Here is a 17,657-nt window from a genome sequence, read left to right on the forward strand (position 1 = left end):
ACTCATGTCTGTAAGAATTGACCATGTGATAAAAATCCATTTCTCCTGTTTATATTCAGCAGAGAATGGTACCAGTTAAGCATTTGAAATCAGCTTCCTCCCTACTTGAGGAATGATTCTCTGGTATCTGTCAGTTTGATCTGTCTTTCCTAAGAATGTGATGTCTTAGGGAAAAACTGCCGATGCCAATTACTGAATGTCTGAGACTGTCCAGCGCCATGGTAATGATGGCTGGCACATTGCTAGTATCATAAACATGATTGGTTTGGACTCGCATACTCAGTTTTCAGCTTCCCAGAATTTCCTTGATCATGAGAACCCATTTGCTGCAGGCTTTTAAAAACCATCTAGGGCGGACAGGGCTGGCAGTGTTGTAATTTGGCTGCTTATATGCTTGTCTGCATTAGGTCAATGGCAGAGATGTCACTGGACGAACTCAGGAAGAGCTTGTGGCCATGCTGAGGAGCACTAAGCAGGGAGAGACTGCATCGCTGGTCATAGCCCGCCAAGAAGGAACTTTCCTACCCCGAGAGCTGGTAATGTTCAGATCACAGTCATACTGAGTTTTCAGCAAAGCACATCATACACTTACCGAATTCATAATAGCTGAGAAATGAGTTCTAAGTCATAGGCTTAATTTGTTGGGGAAAAAAAAGTGAATCACACTGAGAGAGTTTTGCCCCATTTGGAGTATCACTATTTTAGAAAGATGATGCAGTGAGATGGGTAAATGAAAACAGTGCTTCAAGTATGTGAATACAGAAACACCCTTCAAGGAAGCAATTTAACAATATTCAACTGAATAAAATGCACATTGAGTATATGCTGTGGGCTAGGCTCCATGCAAAACACCACCAGCAGAAATGTTCATAGTCCTACCTCAGTGTAGTTTGCAGTCTAAAGGGAAATTAAAATATAACCAAATATTTTAAATGGTGATGCAGATTATGAAAGCAAGTTGCAGAGTGCTACAGTAATACCTTACAAAGGAATTAAGTCCTCATCTTGAAGCCTGGGAAAGACATCTCAAGAAAGAGAACTTCAAGTCTTATTAAAAACGTGTATCCTTTGACCTAGTAACTACGATTTTAGTAATTTGTCCTAAACTAATCATCAAATATGTGGGAAAAATTCTTCTACATTGATTTTTTTCCTCCAGTCCTATTTATTGCAGTGATGTATTGAGCTCAGTACAACCAGGAGGTATTGGTTAAATAAATAACTGGATAGCTTTCCAATGAAATATAATGAGTACTTAAATCATCTCTGTGAATTAATAAGAATATGAGAGAATGTACAGGATATATTATTAAGTAAAAAGTTGGGCATGAAGTGATATATGCAGTATGACAATCACATTAAGAATCTTTATAAAATATCTGGAAGGAGATGCACCCAGATTGTCAGTGCATTGTGCCAGATTTTCTTTTTCTCATTTTTTTTTTTTTACTACTGACACATAATATTTATTGTTGAAACATTTAAGAATGATTTAGAAAATTCAGAGGATTTTTATGACTAATAATAAAGAAGAATAGATATGAGGAAAAGGAATTTTAATTATCTTTTAATTTTTATTTTCTTTGAATCTATGTAAGAAATGGCAAAGGCACATGTGGGTAATATGATAGGTTTTCCTTGAGTTAGATCATTAGAACAGAGTGTCAGTTGACAAAATGGAGTATAGTTAACTTGAAAAAAAAATTTAGTACTGATAATTGCTATCACATATATAAAGAATTATTATACAGATTAGAAGTAAATTTTAACCTGTTGCCTCAGATAGTTTATGTCCATTAATTTACTTACCTATTAATCCAACAAACAAGTGGTTGAGCATGCACTGTGCACTAATTTGGAGATTCTGGGGATAAAAAAAATAATTATTAAGACTAATTTCCCGCCCTATGTGAGCCTGTTCCAAAATAAATGGTTGGAAGTGATAACGTTACAAGCGCTTTCTAGCTGTTGGAACTCTCCAAGAAGGAAATAGATTATTCAGCAGACTGAAACAGAACCTGCCTCACCATCTGTCAGAGATGCTCTAGAAACAGTTCTCCCATTGGTAAGATGATAAGACTAGACGATCTCTAAGACACCTGCTCTGGGTCTAATATTCTGTTGCTGCTGCTGCTAAGTCACTTCAGTCGTGTCCGACTCAGTGAGACCGCATAGACGGCAGCCCACCAGGCTCCCCCATCCCTGGGATTCTCCAGGCAAGAACACTGGAATGGGTTGCCATTTCCTTCTCCAATGCATGAACGTGAAAAGTGAAAGTGAGGTCACTCAGTCGTGTCCGACTCTTAGCAACCCCATGGAGCCTACCAGGCTCCTCCGCCCACTGGGATTTTCCAGGCAAGAGTACTGGAGTGGGTTGCCATTGCCTTCTCTGAATATTCTGTTACATGTGTTTAAATACAAGTTTGAATAGATAGCCTTCCTGAATTAATGCTTATATATTAACTCTCTTTAATACTAGCCAAATGCACCTCTTCTTTCTATGTTCCTGTACCATGGAGTTTATTTTCGGTCTTCCTTCTCTTTCCCATCATCTTACCTGTTTTTCCTTGTATCCTATTTTATGCTTTGAGAAGATCCATGATAAAATAGGGAAGGGTAGATGCACTTACCATCTCCTTTCTGCTAGTTGACCCAGCCACTTCGGAAGGCAGAATCTTGAGTTTCTGCCTCATCTCACTGAAGTGCCTTACAGTTCCTAAAGAGATAAGCTGTCAAAATGTTGAAGTCTAGTAGACTTTTAAAAATCTAAATCCAGAGAGATTCTTTTCTTTCATCTTTTATTTATCCAAAGACCTTGATCTTTTTTCTACAAGGGTCAAAGTGAAAGGGAACAATATTAAAAGGGGCTTCCCTGATAGCTCAAGTGGTAAAGAATCTGCCTGCAATACAGGAGACTCTGGTTCAATCCCTGGATCAGGAATATCTGCTAGAGGAGTAAATGGCAATGCACTCTGGTATTCTTGCCTGGAAAATCTCATGGACAGAGGAACCTGGCGGACCCCAGCCCACAGGGTCACAAAGAGTCAGACACGACCGAGCACGCATGCAGGCCAAAGGAGGCAGCATGGATATATAGCAGGAAGCCCTTATGCTGCTTGTTCAGTTTTTGGTTGCTGGCGATAAAAACTCAAAACAAAACAAAACAAAACACCTCAGTAGGACTATATGCTTGTTTCAGGGATAGGATGAGCTATGGTCCTGGGAGGAGTAAAATCCTGAATATAAAGAGAGATATCCCAGGCAGTCCATAGGCATGAAGAAGAACCCAACAGCAGAATTCCAACTAGAAACTCAAGCCCTAATGGGTCTCCTCATTCCCAATTGAACAGTTCTTTATACCCCTTTTCCATATGTCCCTTAGAATTCCCGGTGACTAATTCTTTCTTCCTAGAAGCTCTCCCCATCCCTCAAACCCCTACTCTCCCCATCCCAATAAGGGGGAAAAGGATGGTGATCTTAGTCCAGTTTGGAACTCCGAATACATTTTTAGTCAAACACACTTAAATCTAGAAGTTAGCAAATGGAATAATAGAATTTTTGGACTAAAGGGAGCTGAAAGACACACACAATACTCAGTGTGTTAGCTGTGTTCATTTCTTCTAGTACATTGCCACTTCTGCAGTATTGTAAACACAGTACTATATAGGTATTATGGGGTAAACAGATGTGGGCAGGCTTCCCTGGGACTAACAACTGCTTTGAACATTGTTTTCTTTTTCATTATTTTAAAATGTACTCTGGTACAAAATACTGAATTACAGACAAAACTTGTATAACCAACCAAATGTACAAGCCAGGCAGCCTGTATATATTCTTTCACTCTTATTTAATATAATTTAGTGAAATTGGGCTTCTATTCCAGAAAATGACGTTGTAGCCCAAGCCCACCAGGGAGCATATTAAATTAATTGTGCAACTATGAGATTATGAGTGAACATAAATTCTCTGTTCTCATCCTTTTCCATGTTACACAAAATTTGGAGGGCATGTGGTTAGTATCCGTTCTCTTGGAATCCCCTGGCAAATAGTCTTTTTAAAAATAATGTGACTTCTAACTATCCAAATATGTGGAATATGTAACCACAGCAAAGCAAGTGCCTTTGAGGCTTACTTAAGTAATGGGGACCCAGAATCTTTGTTTTGGAAAAATATGGAATAATATTTTTTTAGCCCAAATACCTGTCTTGAATGCTAAATAGCAGGAACTCTGCAGGAAGTTTATAAAGTGGTCACGTGTGGCATGTATGGGGCTCTTTCAGTGGGAAATATTCAGGGTGTGGAATTGGACTCTTTGAAAGCACAGAATGAAGAGTGTGTGACGTGATGCATCTTTGTGTTTCTCTTTAAAAAAAAGCAAAGGTGGTATCATTTCGGTCTCTTCTCCCTTGTTTTGAATGATGCACCCACTTGACTTTCCATTAAAAACCTGGCAGGATGAAGGAAGGACAGCACTTCCTGCTTTTGTCTGATTCTGTCTCCTTTGAAGAAAACAAACTGTTTATTGGTTTCCTGTTCTGAGAAACTGTCCTCTCCCTTTTGTTAAGCCGTGCTATTTCGTGAGCTCTGTACCCTCTTAACAGCACTGCTCTGCCTGTTTTCTGACAGTTAAATCTTCCTTACTTCCTTGTTATCATTAACTTCCTGTGAAGTCTTAACACTCACCGCCAAGGGAGCGTGTGGTCAGCAGTTCCACAGGAAGGCCCAATATAGGATGGTCTCTCAGATGTGACCCTCTCTCATTCCAAAGGCCTCAGCATCCATTTCCTGGTCATTTCTCCTGGCTTGCCACATAAGAGAACAGTGCTGAATTCCTGTATTTTCTGGTCCAAGCCTTCCTTCCTGAGCAATTTGGTCAGTATCACAAGTATGATGGCTCATTTAGCCAACTTTCCAACTGCTGCAGGCTGGGTTGAAAATCAAATGAAGGGATGGTATACAACAGCATCATCAGTATTTAGCTCTCTCTAGTATCTTTGCCGAAAGAACTGTGCTTCAAAGGTGATCTCGCTAGAATCCTAGTCCAGAAGATCCTTTGATGTTCTCATCCCCTGACTGGGTGAGAGTTTATTAAAGAAATGTTCACACAAGGAACATTTTTGCAAAAGGGACTTTGAGATTAGTGTTGGTAATAGAATCAGAAGGTAAATTTGCTGTGTTTGTGATTGTACTTGAAAACTATGCTACTTATTTGGTGGTCTGTTTGGTCTGTTCTGTGAGAGACATGGTCTGCAAATTTTTTTCCATCCTTGATACCTAAAATTCTTTTTGTCTTTTGCCAAGTGTCAAATAAAGCTATCATTCCATTTAGAAAAAAATCCTGAAAATGAAAACTTTTTGTGTATTCCATGACTTTGTTTTTAAGGACTTCAGAGAAAGAGGCATTGGATTATTTGCCATGTATGTATCATGTATGTGGCTGTCTCCTTTCATTTACTGGGGGGAAAAGAACTATTCTGCCATTTCATTGTTAACCTCTTTAACATTTCATGTTCTGACCTGCTGCCTTATCTTTAAATTATCCTGAAAATCACAGCAACTCCTGGTGGGTAAAACAAGCTGAGAAAATTTCAAATGTATTTATAATTTCTACCTGCCAAGTTTGCCTGCTTTTAAGCGCTGGCCTCTGCAAGGGGGATTAACTGTATTTCAAGCAAGCAAGTTGTTCCTGCTTGGAATAATTGAGATCCCAAAGTTAGCAAAGTTTGTCATGCTGATCTGACCTTCACTTAGGAACATTGCTTTTGCTGAGAAAAAAAATGATGCAGGCATATGTGGAGGCTCCCTGAATAGCTGCTGAAATTCCAACGCTACAGTATTTACCAGTCCCTGTATCTACCTTAGCAAATGACACATGGCCTAAACTTCTTCATGGTTCTTCTTCCTAAGTAAAAACTTCATATCTCAAATGTCAAATTATTTAACATCATGAATCATACAAGAATTTCAGTTTGAAATTTTAGATGAACCTCATTTAACTGATACATTATTTTATTCCCTTTGGCTATTTGATTCAAAATGACCCCATGCTTAATTAACCAGGGTACTTAAGGAAGAATGAATATTATAGTGGTTATTTGTGGAAAAATTGAAGGATGGTTTCAGAATGATTTTTCTACCCAAACCAAAGTGCATGAGTTATGTTTTAGAATTTAAATAATTACGCAGAAACCAAAATGCATTGCTATATTTTATAGATTCTCCAAGTAACTCAGTTCTGTGACTTCAGATGGAGTCCTGGCTAAGACAGTCTCCATTTCTGCCTCTTTCTGCAGTAATTTCTGTTTACTTCTTCCTACATGTCCACTGAACCAGTAGTCCAGACTCTGAAAGATGAACTTCAGAGTCAATAAAATGTGTTCCTGTCCTCAAGAAGGGTCTAGCCCATAAAGAAAAAAAGAGTGGGTTCATCAAATTATACAACTGAAGTGTTTGGATTCAAAGTCGGGGACCAAAAATACCTATAAAAACATAATGGTCCTTGAGAAGAATTTTGATGATTGAGTAGGATTTCAAAATGCAGAGCCATAAGAGAGAAGGAAGAAGCAAGTTTAAATACTGAGATTGAAAAATATAAAATACATCAAGGAGATACTAAACAGCCCACCCTACTAGATTACTGACCAAGGAGCTAACATGATAAACAGTGTTCGGAAGGGGCAAAGAGGTATTAGATTCCTGCTTAAAGCTATTGCAGTTCACCAGAATGTAATGGTTAGGAGCTTGGGATCTGATACTAGCCAGAGCTGGGTTGGATCCTGATTGACTGAGTGGCCTTGGGTAAGTTACTTCCCTGTGCTCCCACTCCTTATTAAAAAAAGGGGGATCAGATTATTATCTACTTAAGAGATTGTCTATTAGCATTATATGAGATATGTATGTAGTACTTAGAACCAGGCACATGCAATGGGATTCAGCAAATGTTACTTGTTATCAACCTTGCCCATCTCAATGAGAGATATTTGAGTGCACAGTTAGGACACCCCAGTCATTGGGAATGGAGAGGGAAGTGGGGATAGAAAACTTCAGCTTTGGTATCTGATAGATGTTGGGGTAATAGAATGAGGTATATCAGAAACTCCCAAGTTTTGAATTTGGGTAGCTAGAAATAGAAGATATATAAACAGGTTTGGAGAAGAAACAGTTATTTTTGGCCTAAAATTGTATTCCTCTCATGCCTCCCAAGCTGATCTATGAGCCAGAAATTATCACCGTTTTTCCTTCTCTCTACTCTGGAGCCATACCAGGCTTTTTTTCACTTGTTTAAGATGTTACCAGAGCCCTCTCCATGCCAGATATTTCCTGTGAGACTTCCCTCTGCTTAGAACACCCCCTCCCTTTTCTTTTACCATTCAATTCCTTAAGATATTTACTTACAGAACCTGCTGGAACCCCCTAAGTCTAGAATATGGGGCTCCAGTTAGTTTTCCAGTTATATTAAGAACTCCCGTTACCATGTCTCTGAATCACCTTAAGAACAAATAGCAATTAAGAGTCCAGGTTTGGGGGTCTCATGGCCTCAATGTGAACCACTCTCTCACAATCTTAATCTCTCAGTGCCTTAATTTCTTCATTTGTTAAATAAGGACAATGATAGTACCCACTTTGTAGGGTTGTTATGAGAATTAATTGAACACTGATGCTAACACACGGTCCAATAACGTTGACTCCTGTTGTTATTTCCTGTGTCTGGTGGACACTGTGTGCTCAGTGAATATTTGCTGACTGAATAACTGAAAGCTATGCATTATTAAAGTAGATGATGTAGAAAGCTAGAAAAGGTATCACTGAAAGAGCTATCACCCCTAATCTGTACCTAATCTGTATTTAATGCATTATCCATCCTACTACAGTCATTTTAAACCAAACAAAAAATATTCAGAGATTTCCTTAGATATCAGAGCTCTAGCAACTTCTAACTACACATAAGACAATGGAGGTAGGGATAGTTAGTATTAAATGTAAGTGACAGTTTAGGTCGTTTAAATGATCATGAAGACATTTGCATGATCTAGTTGTACAGTTTATTTGTAAAGGCATATAAAAATAATAAGTAGCAGTATCTTTTATTTTAAAATATTAAAGTCATTTTTGAAATATTAATGTTGTTTAAAGCACCTTCAAAATGTTTCAATCTTGGATACCATAATTTGTTAGAACAGTGGTCCTCAAAGCATGGTCTCAGACCAGCAGTGTAGCACCACCTGAGAATTTGTTAAACATGTAAATTCTCAGGCTCCCTGAAGACTTAAGAAATCAGAAACTCTAAGGGTGGAGCCCAAAGATGGATTTTATCATACACTCCAGATGGTTCCGATGCTCCTTCAAATTTGAAAACTATTAGTTATAAATCATAAGGCCTGTAGGATGACTTAGTACCCATAGCTGACTAGCTCCAATAATCACATTTTCAACTTTATTTTTTTTTATTCTACAAACAATTTCTTGCTCTGTGAAAAGTATTCAATGAAAATTTCAGGCCCAATTGAGTTGCGTCCCTTTGGCCATGTGCCCCTCATTTTGGCAAAGGGCCAGTGTTCAGCGCAATCCAGTTACTCAACTCAATTACACCTGATCCATTTAGGCAAACTCAATTGTACTTGACTTTTTCAGGCCCAACTCGATTGTGCTTTAAAATTTCCACACTCAATTTGATTGTGCTCAAAATGTGTTGTGTGCCATCTTGTAACTTGTAGATTTAGACAGATACAAAGGGAGGTACTTTTAGAGAAGCTTAGAAGATTGGGTTATTGACATTTGTTTGCAGTTACACTTAGTTTTCCCCATCTATTTGCCATGAAGTGATGGGACCAGATACCATGATCTTAGTTTTTTGAATGTTGGATTTTTAAAATAGATTTATTACTTTCCTCTTCCACCCTCATCAAAAGACTCTTTAGATCCTCCTTGAGACAGGTAAAAAGTGGAAACAGTGACAGCTTTATTTTGGAGGGGCTCCAAAAGCACTGTGGATGGTGACTGCAGCCTAAAAATTAAGACACTTGCTCCTTGGAAGAAAAGCTATGGCAAACCTAGCCAGTGTGTTAAAAAGCAGAGACATCACTTTGCCGACAAAGGCCCTTTAGTCAATCCTGCGGTTTTTCCAGTAGTCATGTACAGATTTGAGAGTTGGACCATAAAGAAGGCTGAGCAATGAAGAACTGATGCTTTCAAATTGTGGTGCTGGAGATGACTCTTGAGAGTCCCTTGGACTGCAAGGAAATCAAACCAGTCAATCCTAAAGGAAATCAATCTTACATATTCATTGGAAGGACTGCTGATGAAGCTGAAGCTCCAGTACTCTGGCCACCTGATGCGAAGAGCTGACTCACTGGAAAAGACCCTGATGCTGGGAAATATTGAAGGCAGGAAGAGAACGGGATGACAGAGGATGAGGCGGTTGGATGGCTTCACCAACTCAATGGACATGAGTTTGAACAAACTCTGGGAAACAGTGAAGGACAGGGAAGCCTGGTGTGCTGCAGTTCCTGGGGTCACAAAGAGTCAGACATGACTTAGGGACTGAACAACAGCGAGCTTACTTTATCTCCAACATGAAATGCTACAGGGAAGGTGTCCTATACTTGGCCCAGTGCATGGGCCATACTCTACCATCCCCATTCTGCTCTGTTGAACACAGGTCAAAGTTTACAAAGCTCCTAAGAAAGTGATCCTCAGGTACTGTCACAAAGCCACCATGCTTAGTTGTTCCCATTCATTTCATTTTAAAGATGGCAGAAAATGAGTCGTAGAGATATTTCTCCTTACCAAAAGATGTTTGTTTGTGAAAATCAGAAATATTTTTAAAGGAAGACTTCCACCTCACTGAGATAAGCATAACACCTTCTCACTCATGCTATGTACTAAAAGACCAGGCTGTTAATCTCTGCCAGTTTTTAAAATGTGTTCAAGAACCCACAAACCTGAGGGATTAATAGTCATCAGCTACTCCCTGGGCAATACTCAAACCTAAAAGAATTTTGCTGAACCCTTGTCAGCAAAATCTAGTCTTGATAAAATAGATGATGATAAATGCTCTGGTTCAGCATTATTAAAACAGATGGAGGAAGTGCTGGCCATTTTGCCTGGTTGTATGACTTCCAGGTGTCAGAGTGAAAATACTTAATGGGTTTTATCACAAGGCTGGTTTTGTTGGAGTTTAGAAGATGGTGGAAAGAGGAGCATTCTGTGCTGAAAAGAAGCTCTCCTGACATTTCGGAGGACCAGGGCCTAATTACATTCTCTTGCAAAGTTAAGAATGAAGAGCCATGAGATCCAGCTCTACTCTCATGACATAAGACATATGTCTTATTAGTGGCCACTGCAGCCATGATTAGGCTTCTGGAGGCTAGAAAAAAGAAGCATTTTCTGAATATACAAGTTTAAACAGCACAGAAAAAGGAATCTTGTGACCAACCACGGACTATATCCTTCTTATTATCCAGTTAGCCAAATGTTACCAGTAATTCATGCCAGCTGTTGATATGGAGCAGCTGGATAAGAAGGTGGTTACAAAGCTCGGGGGATGACCTTGATTTGCCTAATTACCCCAATGCCTGTGATCTGTACATTCGTTAAGGTACACTCAGTGTAAGATAAGGAAACGCGTTCATTTTGTAAAGGATATTTAAAGATTAAGGGGGAAATATGTACTGCCTTAATTGATTGTGGTTGACTTTTCCAGCTGTTATCAAAGTAAATACCATACATGTGAAACAGCCACAAGAGTCCCTTTCGCTTTGAAAGTATACTGAGAGGTTTGAACACATTTCATCTGCATGTTTTCAAGAAATTGTGTGATCTTTATTGTTAAAAAAAAATCAGCTTAAGATTGTTACTTTTTTTTTTCTCTTCCTAAGGGCTGATAAAACAGAGATAGATGCTTAAATAACAATCTGTTGCCTCTTAGCTCTTCCCATGCCCCGTCCCCAAAGATTCTCTGGGCAATGACTTTTAAATACGTTCTCATTATTTTTAATGAGTACACAGAATGTATGACGCATAATGCACCAGTAGATAAGTGCCCTTTAACTGAACTTGTCAGATATAATAAAACGTTGAAGGAGTTAAGATGCGCTTTTCTTTAAGATATTATAATTATTTAAATTAAGATTCCCAAGTACAAATCATGTACTATTCAATACCTGTTGCTGCCTTAAGAGAGACCCAGCTCCAGTCTTAGTTCCCTCTGTAAAAAAGAATGTTTTATCACAGCAGTAGGAAGACAAACGAAAATTTAATATTGTTATGTCTCTTTAAGTTTACCCTTCTTTAAATCTGCCCCAATGGCAGGATATTCAATTATAAACGAGTTCAATTATGTTTCCTGGCCACTTATTGAGTTATATGAAGGACTTTTATCACCAAGTCTTTCTGTAATTAATTCTTTGCATTTCTTAGAGGCTTAGGACCTAAGGAAGGATTGTTTAACAGCTTCAAATGTGTTTCCATTTTCTTACACTTTTTCTTTTCTTTTCCTTCCTATCTTTTCTTTCTTGCTCTAACCTATCATTCTGCCTTTCTAGAAGCAAATAACACTTAGTATGGTATCCCTTAATTGCAGAATATTTTTATTTCTACATTACATTAAAACACCAGGTGGTGACGAAGAGGAAGATAATAGTACATTACATTCAATTACGTTAAAATGCCAGCAGTAGATGAAGATGGTGGTAGAATGGAGAAATATATCATCCCCAAGAACAGCAAAGCATCCCCTTGCTAATCTTTGTTGCAGAAATATCAGTACCTTTGGCTCCTGGTTTATGGAACTGTCAGCTTTAGCACCCTTCTTGTGAGTTACAGAGTATCAACCTGACTCAAAAGGGTTCCCTTGTCTCCTTTCTAGCAAATACAGATGAAATCATCTGTAGACTCTTGACTTCCCATTGGAGGGGAAAACACATAGAAACAAACAAGCAAAAACAAGAAAGTGATAAAATACAAAAACACCCAACCACAACATCTTGCCCTTGACTTGCTTATACTCCATCTCCCTGAGATCAAATGCTTCTCATGCATGATACACAAAGAGAGACTGATGTTCGGGAGATCCATCTTACACCTCCATTTCTCTCTATTTCTGGGTCCACGTTGATTGTTTTTGTTGTTGTTGTTGTTTAGTGGCTAAGTCATGTCCGACTCTTTTGTGGCCCTATGGACTGTAGACCACCAAACTCCTCTGTCCATGGAATTTCCCAAGCAAGAATACTTCAGTGGGTTTCCATTTCCTTCTCCAGGGGATCTTCCTGAGCCAAGGATTGAGGACACATCTCCTGCATTGGCAGGTGGATTCTTTACCACTGAGCCACCTGGGAAGCCCCCACATTGATGATCAGTTCAGTTCAGTTCAGTTCAGTCGCTCAGTTATGTCCGACTCTCCGCGACCCCATGGACCACAGCACACCAGGCCTACCTGTCCATCACCAACTGCCGGAGTCTACTCAAACTCATCTCCATTGAGTCGGTGATGCTATCCAACCATCTTATCCTCTGTCATCCCCTTCTGCCCTCAATCTTTCCCAGCATCAGGATCTTTTCAAATAAGTCAGCTCTTCATATCAGGTGACCAAAGTATTGGAGTTTCAGCTTCAACATCAGTCCTTCCAATGAACACTCAGGACTGACTTCCTTTAGGATGGACTGGTAGGATCTCCTTGTAGTCCAAGGGACTCTCAAGAGTCTTCTCCAACACCACAGTGCAAAAGCATCAGTTCTTCAGTGCTCAGCTTTCTTTATAGTCGAATTCACATCCATACATGACTACTGGAAAAACAATAGCCTTGACGAGACAGACATTTGTTGATAAAGTAATGTCTCTGCTTTTGAATATGCTATCTAGGTTGGTCATAACTTTCCTTCCAAGGAGTAAGCGTCTTTTAATTTCATGGCTGCAGTCACCATCTGCAGTGATTTTGGAGCCCCCAAAAATAATGTCAGCCATTGTTTCCAGTGTTTCCCCATCTATTCGCATGAAGTGATGGGACCGGATGCCGTGATCTTACTTTCCTGAAAGTTGAGCTGTAAGCTAACTTTTTCACTCTCCTCTTTCACTTTCATCAAGAGGCTTTTTAGTTCCCCTTCACTTTCTGCCATATGGGTGGTGTCATCTGCATATCTGAGGTTATTGATATTTCTCCCAGCAATCTTGATTCCACCTTGCATTTCTTCCAGCCCAGCATTTCTCATGATGTACTCTGCATATAAGTTAAATAAGCAGGGTGACAATATACAGCGTTGACGTACTCCTTCCCCTATTTGGAACCCATCTGTCGTTCCATGTCCAGTTCTAACTGTTGCTTCATGATCTGCATACAGGTTTCTCAAGAGGCAGGTCAGGTGGTCTGGTATTCCCATCTCTCTCAGAATTTTCCACAGTTTATTGTGATCCACACAGTCAAAGGCTTTGGCATAGTCAATAAAGCAAAAATAGATGTTTTTCTAGAACTCTCTTGCTTTTTTGATGATCCATTGGATGTTGGCAATTTGATCTCTGGTTCCTCTGCATTTTCTAGAACATTGATCATAACAGGGCCCAATTGTTCAGTGAATATTTACTGAACATCTATTTCCAGTTCAGGTGATCAAATACTCATTGTTTATTCGGGCGAGATGTTGTGCCAGGCACTGGATATTTTCAGATGTACTTTGTTGTGATCTACATGAGCTTATTGAGTGCCATCAGAGAAAATGGATAAGAATATGGCATGATGCCTACCATCTGTGTGGAAAGCTAGTGGGAGGGAAATTTAAGGAAGAAGCTGAGAGATTAATAGTGAACTAGAAGTTATAAAAATAAAAAATGTTAATCAGGATTAAAAGTTATACAGAGAAAGTTAAAATCATGAAACATTTCATATATGAGGTAGGACGTGGACTGGACCATGGATGAATTCATAGAACTGAAGAGAGAGAAACTGACAGTAATATGGAGAAGCATGAGCCAAAGACAGAAAGGAAAACTGAGGAAAAGGAAGGAGAAAAGAAGCATCTTGATTATAGTGATATTATTGTTGGCCACTAATGCTATCACATGAGCAAAATTTGCAAGTCTATAATAAGACCAGTTCTAAGGATAGAAAATCCATCAAATATGAACTTAATATCTCTTTTATTACCTCTTTTATAAGGTCTCTTTTTAGAAGTTCTATATTTAGGCTTATTCATTCAACTTGCATTCAGCTGGAGCACCTACTGGACTGGAAAGTCCAAGAAGGCCTCCCTTACAAGGTTTTCAGTTGTTGCTGGCTGTTGGGTGGAGCACCTTGGTTCTCCTTCTTGTGCCTTCTCATCCTCCAGAAGGTAGTACATCTTCTTACATGACATTCTCAAGACAGCAAAAGTAGACGATTAAGGCCCAATGTCAAAAGTTGCATAATGTTACTTCTACCTCATTCTCTTGGTCAGAGCAAGTTACACAGTCAATCAAAGTTCAAGAGAGAGGTGAACAGTTTCTACATTTGGACAGAAAGAGCAGTACTCACGTTTCAAAGAATTCACTGGGGCCAATACTACAATCTCTCACATTAACTTAGGAAAGTTTGAAAACACTATTCTATAGCAGAGTGAGTATTGGATGTAAGATTCAGTTACTGACTCAGGGCTTCATAGCATGGTGGAGTTTTTAGAAAAGCCATTTAACTTCTTGGGTCTTATCTTTCTAAATTCCATTCACAAACATTTTTATTGTGTTCCTTCTCAATGCAAATAGAATGCAACAGATAGAAAAGCAAATAAGTCATTCCCCTTTCCCTACTTTGTTTAGCAATGTTTTAACCATGACATAAATTCATGTCCCTATTCTGGATACTTTTCTCCCTGAATGAGGGATATGCTTTTCCTTCTTTTCTCCCATCCCTTATAGAGTTTTACTTTTCTATAGTAGATGCCCACTACCTGGCTTAGGGGCCATGAATCAGAGGTGGGCCGTGTAGACAGTGAAAAACTATTAAGCACTAAAATTAAATTATCAGAATAAAAAGTAATTTGTCAGTAAAATGAGAGATTTTTCTTATCTATAAAATGAGAAGACTAAACTACATGGCTTCTTAGATTGCTTCCTACTGGAAAATTCTATGAATTTCTGTGCATCAAATCTTGGCATGACACTCCATACAGATAGTGCCTGAATTATGTATGATCTGCATGTATAAATGGACAGCAAGAGTTCTCTGAGTGGTTGTTCCACAGTTTTGAATGCCATGGGACCTTTTGACCTAAAGAATACCTTCTCTTAAGTAAATGTAGAGCTAACAATTTGCCAACAGATGTCTCTCTTCTGGCTATCTTTTCAACCCCCGGCCATGTGGTGCCATCGTATTTAGTAGATACAGAGGGATCCCCTCTTTCAAAACTCTCTTGACACCACCATGTGGGTACCACCACAGCCAGTTCAAAAGAGAATGTGTTCCTTCTTTCCTAAACATGAAATTCAGATACATTTTCCTACAGAACATCCTTAAATACAGTCTATCCAGTGGAATGTAAAATTACTATATACTATTTTGGAGATACCAAGGAGTGAGCAAACCATGCTGGCTAGTTGAAGCCTACACACAGTCTACCAGCGTTTCTTTTGAGAAAAAAAGAAATTGAATTCCAAGAAACAAATTTACAAACAGGCTTATAGCATAAAACCTTTTTTCTAACTAGAAATTGCCTTGTCTGTACCCACTATCACAGTTTATTTAAAGCTTATTTCCATTATACATAGAGAAAAGTGAATGAGCTACAAACACTATTCATTACTGTTTTGGATAATATTCATCCTTAATGCAATAAAAAAAAAATCCCTGGGTTCTGGATTCTTCTATTAGAAAAATATGACTGTGTCAACAATAACAACTTATTGAAAACTCGGCAGATATTTTCAGTGTAATTATTAATGCGAGGCACCTTAGTTCCTCTTGGGTACTAGATAGATTTTAAATAAATTATATAAATATTAATGTAATTATTAACTTGATAATTTTATGTGCTATCTCAGCACACAAGAAAATTAAACAAAGATGAAGGTTGCTGTACTTGTTCATGTGTGAGAACATACATAACAGTGACTTATTTCCAATATTGTAAGGAGATAGAAGTGCACTAGATCGAGCCTTGTCTGCAGCTGCATAACTGAGTATGATTGTAAAATATATGTGTGCAATTTTTCATGTTGGTTAAGTTAATAACATGCCACTATAATTTGTGTACCTCTGAAATAGGAACCAAATCATGTACATCCTAGCTGGAAAGTAAAGGCAAAATGCCTATAAACAAGCTAGAGGCTTATTTTTTTTTTTTTTGCTTTTTTAAGCCCAGTCTCTGCAGTCAATAGCATTTCAGAGGTTCCTCTTTAACCTGTAGGGTTTCTTCAGAAAAGAATACCGATAGCATGTAAATGTCTTACTTCCTTCACAAACCTTTGAAAACGTAACCCTACGATCGCGTTGCCTCTCACCCTCAGCTCTCAATAGCTCTCGAGGGAGTGGGCACTTCTTATCAGACAGGAGCAGCCCTGCAAGGGCAGCCAGCACATTGAGAGGCCAGGGCAGTGAAGTGGTCAAGGCCACTGGGCAGGTAGTGAAAGGCCTCTCGCTGTGTTAAACAAATGCGGTTTCCTTCCTGTCTTCTGCAGGAGCTAATTTTGTTTTTCACTTCTCTTCTGGTATAAGAACAATAAGGATTCATAAGGCCATTCAGCCTGTGAGGAGATGTGCATTAGATTATCATAAATCCGTAGATAAAAAGTGCAGTGGTCAATGAGAACAGACATTCTTGGATGAAATAAAAGGTTTAATTGAAAGTACTGTCCCAAGGGAGATAGATGATTGAGCGTAGTATTGAGTCGACATTAATTACCATAGACCAGAGCGTGAAGAAAATAAAAGACCATTCTATATATTTTTTTAAGTTCCCAAATCTGTTTCTCTTTAAGAGGACTTAGGAGAGTCTCCTAATAGAATGCTAAGGGGAAAAGGTGAGTTTTTGTTCATACACAGTGTCCTTAGAACACCGTTAAAGTTTCTTAGGAAGTTGCAGCTGAATTCTGTGCTAGTACAAATAGTTTTTGTTCGAAGTCAGAGATCTAGACAGAGTACAAAGTGAACTGTTGATAAATAATGGTTAAAATTGATCAATATCTATTATGAGCTATGATACTAGTAAATGATTTGCACTTATTCATAATTATAGAAATTTTTTTGATTCTTTGATTATGTCTCTCAGCTTATTTTTTTTTTTTAGTAGGTTGGGTTTCTATTCTACAATGTAACAGAAAAAATAAATAAATAAATTGAAGAGGCCTCTGAACATAAGGTCCCCATTAAACACTAGATGACTCTCTTTGTATCACTAAAATATGGCTGCCTTTATAAATCATGCATATTTGTTTAGCCAATGCCCTACTCTTGATGTGGTTAAAACAATGAGATGAACTCTCCATTCACAGAGACAAAGGCTGGGATCAAGGATTGCCTTAACCAGAAAATAATTGGTCAGGTGTCTCTTTTACCAGTCATTAACGTTTTAGAATTATGACTTTGAGTCTCCCTTTAGGTCAAGTAGAGTATAAAAAATCTTCTGGATTATTCATGCCTAGTGTGCAATGCATTTGAAAGAACAAAGACAGGGAGATACCAAATATATTTTAGTGT

The 17,657-nt window shown here is 38.5% G+C and overlaps 1 protein-coding gene across 5 annotated transcripts in view; it reads left to right on the forward strand.

Annotated features, from left to right (window-relative positions):
• The window catches only part of PARD3B (par-3 family cell polarity regulator beta), a 1,167,593-nt gene that overhangs the window by 631,516 nt on the left and 518,420 nt on the right, over positions 1–17,657 (forward strand). For all 5 annotated transcript variants that reach the window (XM_069578084.1, XM_069578083.1, XM_069578085.1 and 2 more), the window contains exon 10: positions 408–536. In XM_069578084.1, coding sequence (XP_069434185.1) covers positions 408–536 — 129 coding nt within the window. The remainder of the gene's footprint in view (positions 1–407; positions 537–17,657) is intronic.

This window comes from Ovis canadensis, chromosome 2, assembly GCF_042477335.2.
Source record: "Ovis canadensis isolate MfBH-ARS-UI-01 breed Bighorn chromosome 2, ARS-UI_OviCan_v2, whole genome shotgun sequence".
NCBI lineage: Eukaryota > Metazoa > Chordata > Mammalia > Artiodactyla > Bovidae > Ovis > Ovis canadensis.